General features: G+C 41.4%; 1 protein-coding gene across 2 annotated transcripts in view; it reads left to right on the forward strand.

Annotated features, from left to right (window-relative positions):
- The window catches only part of KIT (KIT proto-oncogene, receptor tyrosine kinase), an 86468-nt gene that overhangs the window by 47120 nt on the left and 26969 nt on the right, over positions 1-12379 (forward strand). For both annotated transcript variants that reach the window (XM_060654993.3, XM_060654994.3), the window contains exons 6-7: positions 4137-4326; positions 6528-6643. In XM_060654993.3, the coding sequence (XP_060510976.2) occupies positions 4137-4326; positions 6528-6643 (306 nt within the window). The remainder of the gene's footprint in view (positions 1-4136; positions 4327-6527; positions 6644-12379) is intronic.

Below are 12379 nucleotides of genomic sequence, written 5' to 3' on the forward strand. Positions count from 1 at the left end.
TTCCTAGTATGCCCCTCACTTCACCCTGTCTTGTAGCCTTATAGGCCGTAGCATAAACCTTCAGGAAGGAACCCCACTGGGGTTAGTTAGGTCCTTGGTTCTACCTAGCATAAACTGGATCATGGTACCTATGGTCCTAAGCGCATCTAGCTAGTACATACTATGTAAAGGTTTAACCTTTTCTTCCCTCCTTTGGAAATCTCACCAAATCTTTATTTTCCAAGATCTACTTAATGAGAACAGAATGCAGTGAAGTACTGTTCTTGATTTCCTGGAAATAATAATAATTTTTAAATTACTTTGTTTACACTTTTTTTTTCTTTGGTCTTTTGAGTATTGTTCGAATTTAATCTATTTTCTTGTCTTTTTAGTGCAGTTATGTTCTTAGTGCTTGACTTTGATTAAGTACTTGCATGGTGGTGAAATTTCCTCATGAGCAGTAATAAAACGATGTGATATTTGTTTTCATTTCTCCTCTTTCCCCCATGTTTCTTCAATAATTTATGAAACAATGTTAGAGGTCTGTGATTTATTCTACAATAATCTCATATAATTTTGGTGTTTCTGCCCATGTTGTAATGGAAAGCATTACACACTAAATGTGGAAAAGACCCTTTACTTGCAATTATAGAGTCAGTGTGCAGAAAGAGTATTATTACTTTTTCCCTAAACGTGATTGTGAACCATTTATTAATTTGAATAGAAAGCTATGCTTTTAAAATATTAAACTCCATAAGTGCTAATTTGCTAAGTTGATTAGGGAGCATGTTGATATATCAGCTTCAGCTCCAGAAAGCAATTAGTAAGGATGTTTTGAGCATATTATTGTATGTAATCAGATTTTTAAAATCCATTCATCAATTTCCAAGAATATAACTGTATAACTGGAAGGGCTTGTGGCTGTGAAATCTGAATCTGGTTTTGTATTGTTTCGGGATGGGTTGGGACAGGACAAGAAAGAGGGAGACAAAGAGAAAAGCCATTTCTTTTGGGGCTGGAGGTCGGATTTGAATATGATGTGGATCCCTTCTTGGCCTTTCAGCTAAGATCAAGTGTGCATATGACGTGCAGTGGCTTTGGGATAGTCCCCACCTGGTTTTGAATTGGAGCTGTGCCACCTGACTTTTGAATGCACCCTACTTTACCTCTGCCTGCATTTCCTCTTCTGAGAAGCACAGCCTCCAACTCCAAAGGCTGCAGAGAGGAGAAAAGGCAATAGATTTTATAGAAGTGCCTGGCATAGAGCTTGCACTTGATGAAACGTTAACGCGTCACCAACTTCTTAATGCAGAAGTACCTGAAAAAAATCGTACTTTCTGTTAAAACAACGCTGATGGAGTTCTTTGATTCTAATAACTCTTATACTTCATGAATTTGAAGCTCTATTCCACTATAGGACATAAAACTATATTGAGCCTGTAAAGAACTCTAGAAAACTCAGGAAAACTTCGGTAGTATACCTATGTGGTGATAATGAGAGAACTCACTTCAGTGCAATTATTGTCTGGAATATTTGAGTGTTTTGCTTTGGGTGTGTTTGAATTGATGACCTTAAGAACTGGAAACTGTAACATAGCATTTAGATGAAACATTTGTTCCCTCAAAATTAACCTAAATTTGCTTTAAAAATGACAGGAGGTTTTAATTTATGATTTGGGTATTAGAACAAGATGGTGGTTTCCATCTCCAACTTTGACTTGGATGAGTTTTTATTCTCACCTATGACAGATCCTTTTCCATTACTGCAAAGGAGAGTTGGACTCCACTTTTTCTTCTGAATCTATAGGAAAACCAAGAGGCAGCCAATGCTGTAATGACAACTCCTGGGAGACCTTAATATATGTAGCCAAATAGTGCCAAAAATAATGAAAAGTGTATTTAAAAGTTTATAATTACTAAATTTGGAAAAAGAATTAGAAGAATAAAATGAAAACTCTCCCATAATCCCACTAAATGTGACATAACCATTTTTAAGATTTGGTATATTGCTTGTATTTTTGTATGCAGCAGGGTTTCGGTGATGCCTACAAGCTTATTCTCTCTCTCTAACTGGAAGTATTATATGGAGAATCTAGGGATATGTTACAGTGAGAAAAGCCAAGCCTGGCGTCTCACAAACCTGTATTCAAATCTGGGCTCTGCCCTTGGGCAGCTAGCTCTTAAGCTTTCCAGGACTGGATATCTTTCATCTATATATTAGGAGTTATAAGCTTTCTCCCCTAGTATTGTTATGGAATTAAATATTTGTCATAATTGTTAATTAAAATGTAATGCCAAGCTACTTAAGGCAGTTCTTGGCACATAGCAAGCATTCCATAAATGGTGGCTATAAAAATAATATTGGCAATTATTTTATTACGTGTTTTTCAAGCTCTTTCTTATATTATTGTCATAGAACCATTTCTCACCAGTGCCCTGATTTTTAAAATTATTATATCCAAGGTAGAGAGCCGTTCTTTTTGCATGTAGCTACCCACAAAGAAGAATGCTCCAACGGAAATTACAGGGTTAAATTAGAGAATAGATAATTATAGAAAATCTATATTGCTAAATGCTTTCTGAAAGAGTTGTGCCAATTTACAGTGTGTAATTCAGCACGCTACTTTTACCACACTTGCAGAATTATTGAGTTTCTTTCAAATTAGTTTTGCTATTTTTCCATAGGATGGATAGACTTTATTTTTTAACAGCTTTATTGAAGTTTTGCTATTTTTAAGAAGTGAAAAGTGATGCCTTATTTTTAATTACCAGTTTAGGGGTGCCTGGGTGGCTTAGTCGGTTGAGTGTCCAACTCTTCTTGATTTTGGTTCAGGTTGTGAGATCGAGCCCCATGTTGGGCTCCATGCTGAGTGTAGAGACTGCTTGGGATTCTCTCTCTCTCTCTCTCTCTCTCTCTCTCTCTCTCTTTCTCTCTCTCTCTCCCTCCCTCCCTCCCTCCCTCTCCCTCCCCCTTTCCCTTCTCCCCCTTGCCCCTCTCTCCCTATTGGGCTCTTTCTCAAATTAAAAAAAAACTGATTTACTAGTTTAAATATTTTCCATCTATTGATTTTCATGTTCTTTTTCCTATTACCTTAATTTTACAGTATAGACATTTAAAAATGCTATGTATTCAGATTCTTAGGACTTTCATAATTTGATTTTGTTTCTTCTGTTGTTTCTTTTTTTTTTTCTTTTCTTTTTTTTTTTTTAATGTTATTTCTGAGAGGGAGAGAGACAGAGTGTGAGCAGGGGAGAGGCAGAGAGAGAGCGAGACAAAGAATCCAAAGCAGGCTCCAGGCTCTGAGCTGTTAGCACAGAGCCCGATGGAGCTCGAACTCAGGAACCACGAGATCATGACCTGAGCTGAAGTTGGATGTTTAACCAACTGAGCCACCCAGGCTCCCCTCTTCTGTTGTTTCTAAAACGTCTAGAAAACTGCCCCCTCTGTAGAAGTTTGATAGGAGTTAATTCTGTTGTCAGTTAAAGATACAGTTCGATTATTAAAATGCTGTACTTGGGGCACCTGGGTGGCTCAGTCGGTTAAGCGTCCGACTTCGGCTCAGGTCATGATCTCACGGTCCGTGAGTTCGAGCCCCGCGTCGGGCTCTGTGCTGACAGCTCAGAGCCTGGAGCCTGCTTCACATTCTGTGTCTCCCTCTCTCTCTGCCCCTCCCCCGTTCATGCTCTGTCTCTCTCTGTCTCAAAAATAAATAAACATTAAAAAAAAATTTTTTTTTTAAATAAAATGCTGTACTTGATTTCATCTGTGATATATTACATGATGAGGAGGTAACAGGTTTATTTTTCTTCAAATACTAAATGGCGTTCTTTCAACACCTTTATTGACAATTTGAGCTCTCTTCCCCCCTCTTGACTTTTGACACCTTCTTATCACATATACAATTGTACTGGGTCTGGGTGTGGGCTAACCATTTAGTCCCAACACTTTCTAACCTAAGAAGTAGTTCTAGAAGACTTACAGGGTGGTGCTAGCTCTTGAAGAGAGTTCCTTAAGAGACAGAGAAGGGAGAATAAACATTTCAAGTGCGTCCTTTCTGAAACCAGCCAGTTACTTTTGTAAGCCAAAGGTGAAGTTGGGTTTTCCGTTGGATGGCTGTGAATAATAGTTTCTTCCTGTTCTATTTTGTTATAATCAGCTAAAGGATTCATTCACATCTTCCCGATGATGAATACCACAATATTCGTGAATGACGGAGAGAATGTGGATCTGATTGTCGAATATGAGGCATATCCCAAGCCTGAGCACCAACGGTGGGTCTATATGAACAGAACCCTCACTGATAAATGGGAAGATTATCCCAAGTCTGACAACGAAAGTAATATCAGGTAAGAAAATAGCCTTACACTGAGGATCAGATGTTTTCCCCCTCTCTCCTTGGCTTACCAGGGCCTGTGTCTGTGACCCATAGATGTATGAGAAGACACCTGGTGTGGAAAGAAGTTTGGGCCTGCTTCCTGAGTCTTTACACCAGTATTTCCTTTCGCTTTGTGATTAGAGCACGCACGGAAGTCCGTGCCTCAGTTTTCTCATTTGTGAAATGGAAGATCGTTTGCTCCCAGAGTTCTGAGGCTAGTTCCGAGCAGTGACTGGCATGTGCTAGAGACACATTGAAATCTTTTTTTTTTTTTTTTTTCCACAGAAAGAGGAGAGTTAGTGCCTTGAATCCTTTTTTTTTTAAAATGTAAGGTAACTAAAGCCTCATTCGGTAGCTCTGGGCCAGGCAGTGAACCCAAGTTCTGTCATAACACACACCCCTCTCATTTGATCCTCAACAGATTTATGATGAAAATAGAAGCAATCATAAAATAGTAACAAGTAAAAGAAAACTAGTAAAGAAAAATAAATACAATAAAAATGATTTTAAAAATTAAAAGAGTAAACTAGGCAAAGTAGCTTCCTTCTTGTAAGCTGCAGGTGTTTTTGACTGTGTTGCACTGTTCTAAGTACCTGACGTATAGTGAGTCAATAATTTTAGTCCTCCACAAGCCCCATGATCAGGCACTCTTATTTTCATCATTTCTGTAGAAGAGGAAACAGACACAAATGAGTTAAGTAACTTGACCAAGATCAAAATGGCTACCAGAGGTAGATGCCCACTTAGACTTTGTATTTTTTTCCAGTCAGAAACTATGGGCTGTTACAGCAATGTGGGTGAGAGATGATGTTGTCCTGGGCCAAGATGGAAGGGTGGGAAGGAAGGGAATGGATTTGGGAGGCATCCAGGCCGCCTCCACAGGAATACTCAGTGGTTGAGGGGGTGGGAGAGAGAAGTAGCTGCTGAAGATGTCCCTTCGGATCCTGTGTCCGTCAGCCACGTTGGATGGCGAGGGGTGATGCCATTCAAGGAGGAGGAAAGGTTGGCAGGGGCAAATACTGTGAGTTCGGCTTGGTGTTTGTTGAAATTGAGGTTGACCATGGGCTCTCTAGTAGAGATGTTCAGGTAGGAAGTATCCTAGGTCAGGTTCCCTCGAAGCAGAGCCTGAGACAGGGATTCTGGGTCAAGGGCTTCATTAAGGGGAAGAGAGACCTTCCAGGGAGTAGGAGAGCAGGGTGGGGAGGATAAAGGAGGAAAAAAAGGATATGGGTGAGCAGTAGGCTGATCTCAGGGGTCCTCTGGAGCTGGCTTTTTGTCCCTCTCCATGGGCGGTCACTCATTGCTGTAGACCTGGATGGCAGTCAACTTTCAAGTGGGCCTAAGTGCCCAAGGGCAAGACTTGGGAGGACGTCACAGGTGTGAGTCATCATTAGCTGTACCCACAGGGCAGGGGTTGGGGGCTTGAAAATAGCTCTGTAGAGGAGGCGTAGGACTGAGAAGTCTGAACTGGAGGTAAAGATTTGAAAGTTGTGAGCAAACAGCGAGTAGTTCGGTGCGAGAGTAGATTGCTCAGGGTCACGTTGGGACGGTTGTGTCCAGGGCTTCTGGCAGAACTCCACACTCTGTCTACATAGCCATATCTGCCGGCCCTGCCATAAAAGAGAAGCTTCAATGTCAGGTACTACGAAGGACTCTAGGAAGAGGTGCTGGGCATGGGAGGAAAACCAGGAGATTATGGAGTTGCAAGAAGGAAGGTGAGGGCCCACAGTGTCGACTTTGCTCTCTGCATGGAGACAACTCCGTGTAGATGCCTGCCAGGCTTGGGTCCTTCCAGGTGAGTGTTGTGAAAGCACAGCGGGGCAGGTGAGCTCAGGACACCGGTGGGGAGGAGACTGAGTGAAGGACCGTGGGCAGAGAGGGACCACGGACAAGAGGCCAGCCAGGGACCGGGAGGAGGCTGCATTGCCTCTCCCCACTCAGCACCCTCACTGGGCAGCCATTTTGTCCCAAGGTAAATATAGGTGTATATGTTTATATTTGCTAATGTGGATCTTGTTAATACTGAGTTAAGTGAGTCTTATTTTTCCTCAAACAGGTGTGTATTTCCAGACAGAAATGGTGGATAAAACACTCACTTGAGGCAGGCCCTTCACAAGTGATTGATTTATTGCCTTTTTTTTTTTTTTTCCCTGTGTGTGTGTGTGTGTGTAGATATGTGAGTGAACTTCACCTAACCAGATTAAAAGGGAACGAAGGAGGCACTTACACGTTTCAAGTGTCCAATTCCGATGTCAATTCTTCCGTGACATTGAATGTTTACGTGAACAGTGAGTAAAACAAATGGGTTCTTATCTTTTTATTTTTTATTATTTTAAGTTGTGGCTCGTGTTTGTAACAGCTGCAGAACTGAGCTCATTGTGTGCTGTGTAAATAATGTTTCATGATAATTTTGACCTTAACAAAGACCCCGTGGTTTGGTGGTTGGAAGAATGTGTACGAAGGCCAATTCCTTGTCCTACATCTCACTGACCGCACGACCTTGTGGAGGGCGCTCGGATTCTGGGTTCTGCCTTTGAGGCAAACAGAGGAGCCCTAGAAGTTAAAAATAACTGTCGTTTGAGGGAAAACGTATTATTATTGATTGTTGAAATGGGGAGGCAGAGGTTGAATGAGACCTGGATTATGGTGTTAGTTGGGTAAGAGATGCTATCAAGCTCTGACATGATTTCTTTGTGACAGTGCTTTCTTTTTCGGGGTTGTGAGATTATTTGTGTTTTGATTGTTCTACTAAGGCGGAGGCAATATCGATCCAGCTCCATAGGACTCTCCTGCGTAGCACATGGGTACTAAGGAGAGGAAGCAGGTGGTTTAGGATGGGAGGCTGGCTTTGGACATGGGAACCGGAACACCTGAGTCCTGCCCCGCTGTGGCCCCCACAACATCTTGGAGAAATGTCTTTGCCCAGAGGTTGAGGCCAAGGGAGCATGCTCACCAGCTGGGGCTTCTGCTGTGTGCTGGGCTTTTCCCCTGGCTCTACTCTGGGGGCCTATCTGCATTTCCAAGGAAGGATAGCAGGTGCCTGCCATACCGCACCAGCCAGGGCACCAGGGCACAGGAGGGCTCCAAAGACACAGAATTCCAAGGAGTGGCCAACAAAATGACCCATCGGAATTAGCCGTCCTGGGTGCGTGTTGGTGGGGTGGGGGGTGCGGGGGGGATAAGGAGACAACCCAGAACATTCCCTAGGAGACAAGTTAGTCACTGTGCTGGGCACTTCCTGTATGCTGGTGAGAACAAAGAATGGGCGCCGGTTTCTTGTCCTGAAGGAGCTTGCCTGCTCAGAAGTGAGTTTACAAGTTCACTGATGCCGAAGCTCCGCGGTATGCGGCAGGTAGCATGATCCATTTCAAGGGTAGACAGGAAACAGCTAGTAAGTGCCATTTAGGGCAGGTTTTTGATTGCTCTTCTGGAGTCTTTTAACTAGACCTTCATTTCCAAGCACAAGATGTTCTTAACGTGTTTACATCAAGAGCGTCACGTCTGTGGAGCTAAACAAGTTTCTGAACTACAGGCCTTCTCAGGATCCTTACTGTGCTGGTGTGTGTTATGCCTCCCCAGGAGGGCGGGTAGATGCTGTGTGCAGCCCAAGCTTGGTTGACCACAGAACTTGCCTCTTTTTTGGAGGAAATCGTGTTAACATCGCAGTTCCTCTGAACAGCTTTGATTATATGGTATCTCATTGGCCTGCATTCCAGGCATCTCCAGATTAATTCAGGTGTTAATCAGAGGACTTTAGCATATTACACATGGGCAAAATGATCTGCTTCTGCAAAATCTCAATATTCGAGTAATTTAAGAGACGGTTGCAGGTAAATCAGTATCCTTACAGGCTAATATGCACATTGTCCACACAAAACTAAATTTTTGGGTGTTCTGGTGCAGTGTTTCCCAAATATCTGTGGTAAAGGACCTTTCCTTTTTTTTTTCCAGTTTATTCTGGATCAGTACTTTCTGTAAAATGCAGCAAGAGCCAGGATGCCTGGGCGGCTCAGTCGGTTCAGCATCCGACTTCGGCTCAGGTCATGATCTCATGGTTCATGGATTTGAGCCCCGTGTAGGGCTCTCTGCTGCCAGTGCAGAGCCCATTTCGGATCCTCTGTCCCTCCTCTCTCTCTCTCTCTGCTCCTCCCCTGCTGGTTCGTTCTCTCTCTCTCTCTCTCTCTCTCTCTCTCTCAAAAAAAGAAACTTGAAAAAAATATGGTAAGAGCCAGTCACTAGGAGAGTGAAATGAAAAAGAACAGACATATGCAAAACCCACGTTTGATTTTTTTAAATTGTGAGATTCAATAGATAGAAAATGACTGTCAGATTGCTCCTTGTAAATGCTTATTATCAGGTTGTGTACTTAACTCTCGTTGACCAGGAACAGCGGATCATGGCCATGGCCTGCCCCACAGACCTCACTTTGAGAAGCTCAGTAGTTGGGAATTTTATAAAATGAAGTGCGTTTTGTGTCTCTTCTTTCCCTGGCTTCAAGGTCAAGGAGACATTGAGATCTGTCTCTTTCCCCTTTTTCATGCTTCCATTTGCTAGTCTGGTCTGCCAGTTAGCCGTGAGTCATTGACCTTAGAAAGATGTCTCTGAAGTCACCCTTACTTTTCTCTGGTGACAAAATTGCTGCCATTTTACTTACCAGGCTAATTTGCCATCCAGCAGGATCAGTGTTAGTCACCTCTGCTGGTGAACTCATGCTTGTTTTGAAACTGGATAAGAAACGGCATTAAGCTTCGCAAATGAATTTTTTCTCGGATTCCCCGTTGGTGCAGAAGGCCTTTTGTTTCTGCTGGGGCCTGGGTCACAGACATGCACCTAACATTTCCTGAGCTTCTGCTTCATGACACTGGGCACACAGACAAGAGTGTTGTCTGACCCCGTGGATTAAGGTTCTTCAAGAAATCTTTCATTGATGTCAGTTCATTACAAACAACTAACAGTAGCCATTTCTTTTCACTGACCTTCCACATTGGATTTCCTTATCTCCCAATGCTTTGACAGAGGTAGTATTTATTTTTAAGTTTATTTATTTTGAGAGAGAGAGTGTGTATGTGAGCAGGAGAGGGGCCAAGAGAGAGGGAGAGAGAGAGAATCCCAAGCAAGTCCCACACTGTCAGCAGGGCTCGATCCCACAAACTACCAGATTATGACCTGAGCCAAAATCAAGAGTCGGGCGCTCAACCAACCGAGCCACTCAGCTGCCCCTGACAGAGGTAGTATTTTTGTGTGAAACTCAAAAACATCAGGCCTCTTGTGAAGTATGTTCGGTTGCTGCTCACAGATCAAGTTAGCTAATTTCTTTGTTGATTTTTTTCTTCTTTGAAAAAGATTTTTTAATGTGAAATTTTAAAGGCAAACGCTAAAAATAGTTTTGAAAGTTTAAATTGGAGAGTTGTGTCCATTTTGACATAACACTTTAGCTGAGCCAAATCCATATGAAGATCTACTGTGTGATTTATTCTGTAAATAAGCTTAGCCCCAAGGATGAAAGGAATTGTGCTCTGCAAAAATTAGAATTGATAGAAATCAGGATAATAAATGCATGATATTAGTGCAGAAATTCAGTGACTTTTACTCAGTGGCATTAATGCATAATTGCATAATAGATTCAGCTGAAATGCTTATGAAAATCCATGATTTTGAATGGTTCAATGTTTGATGGTTGAAAAATTCACTTGTTTTAAAAACTCCACATGTAGATTTGAGTACCCTGAGTGTGTGCATGTGTGTATGTTTTAATTGCTTATGTGGGAGGCTTTAAAAAATACCATGTTCTGTCAGTTTGTGTTAGAGAAAAATATGTAGCATATTAAATTTGAAAATGTTTTAAGTCTGTTTTTAACTTCTCTAACCAAGCCATGATTTACATGGGTCTGTTCTGTTGACTGTTGGCTCTGTGGTATTAAAAGTGATTTATAAAGGCAGGCAAGAGCTATAACATGTTTGCCATTTTTGAGCAGAACTTCCAGTGGAAACTGATGGGAGTTTTCTCTAAGACACAACAGAAGAGGGGCGCCTGGGTGGCTCAGTCGGTTAAGTGTCTGACTTCAGTTCAGGTCATGATCTCGCCTTTTGTGAGCTCAGGCCCCACATCAGGCTCTGCAGTACAGGGTCTGCTTGGGATTCTGTCTTTCCCTCTCTCTGCCCCTTCCCCACTTGTGCGCTCTCTCTCTGTCTCTCAAAATAAATAAATAAACTTAAAACACACACACACACACACACACACACACACACACACACACACACGAAAAGCCAGTGACTCTTTGCATTGAATTTGCATTACTATAATCACCCTTTAACTGCTTATTGAAGATGCATACAGAAATCAGATTCTTAGTTCTCTAAAGAAGTTTGATATCTTGGGTGAGTTAAATGTCCGTTTGTTTTCTTTGTCAATTAAAATTGGGAGGAAAGTAGCATTCTAAAATGTACAGAACTATCCAAACGTGTTTTCTTATATATATACGTATATATACATACATATACGTGTACGTATATGTATGTATATATACGTGTATGTATGTATGTGTGTGTATATATATATATATATATATATATGAAGAGAAAGCACATATATATATATATATATATATATACATATAAAAAAGAGAAAGCACTTTATTATGTCATTGGATACAATGACATAATAAAGTGCTTTCTCTTTTTTTTAAGTTTATTTATTTTGAGAGAGAGAGGAGAGAGCGGGGTCGGGGGGTGGGGGGGGAGAGAGAGAGAGAGAGAGAGAGAGAGAGAGAGAGAGAATGAATCCCAAGCAGGCTCCGTGCTGTCAGTGCAGAGCCCAACATGGGACTTGATCTCACGAACCACGAGATCATGACCTGAGCCAAAACCAAGAGTTGGACGCTTAACTGACTGAACCACCCAGGTGCCCCAAAAGTGATTTATTATTTTTTTTAAATTTTTTCAACATTTATTTATTTTTGAGAGAGAGAGAGTGTGTGTGTGAGCAGGGAGGGGTAGAGAGAGAGGAAGACACAGAATCTGAAGCGGTCTCCAGGCTCTGCGCTGTCAGCACAGAGCTGGACGTGGGACTCGAACTCACGGACTGAGCTGAGGTCGGATGCTTAACCAACTGAGCCACCCAGGTGCCCCCCAAAAGTGCTTTTTTAATAGGTACTACTCTTTCCAAAATTTCTGGAGGTATAAGAAAGATGACACCACTGAGATTCTATACATGGCCTGTGATACTCCATTGGAAACTTCTGGTCTCCTTGCCTACAATAAATGTCACACGGTAAGGTTTTTCCCAGATCCAGCACAAATAAAAGGCCAAATGTACATTTAACTCTAAATTATCCACTTCTCTTTTCCGTCACCACCCAATATTCTTGAATATTTCGAACCTTATAGCAGACCTAAGTGTTAATTAGTAATGTACATATTTTTAACGTTTATTTTGGCATACGCTTTCAAATATCCCAGGTGAGTCCTGAAGTAACCTACACAACTGTGGAAAGAAAGTATGATTGATATGATCATCAGTTATGATATGTATCAGTTATGATCATATCAGTTATGATATGATCATATGATCAGCAGTTGGTTTTCAAACCTCTGGAATGATTTTAAGAAGGTCCAGTAACTTTTTTTCCAGCTTTATTGAGGCATCATTGACAAAATTGTAAGATATTCAAAGTGTATATATGATGATTTTGATGAATGTAAACATTTTGAGAAGATTCCCCTATCCACTTAATTAACATATTCATCCCCTTACATATTTACCCTTTTTATTTTTGGTTTTCTGGATTTTGGGGGTGGGGGGAGGGTAATTTGTTTTGTTTTTTGGTGAGAACATTGAAGTTCTACTTTCTTGACAAATTTTGATTATATAATACGGTGTTGTCAACTATGATCACCATATAACTTGTTAGATTCTCAGACCTTATTCATCTTATACCTGACCTTTTGTACTCCTTTAATACTTCTTCCTAATTCCTTCATCCCTTAGGCCCTGACAACCCTTTTGCTACTCTTTTTTGATGAAC

The sequence above is a fragment of the Panthera onca genome, chromosome B1 (assembly GCF_046562875.1).
Source record: "Panthera onca isolate mPanOnc1 chromosome B1, mPanOnc1 haplotype 2, whole genome shotgun sequence".
Lineage (NCBI taxonomy): Eukaryota > Metazoa > Chordata > Mammalia > Carnivora > Felidae > Panthera > Panthera onca.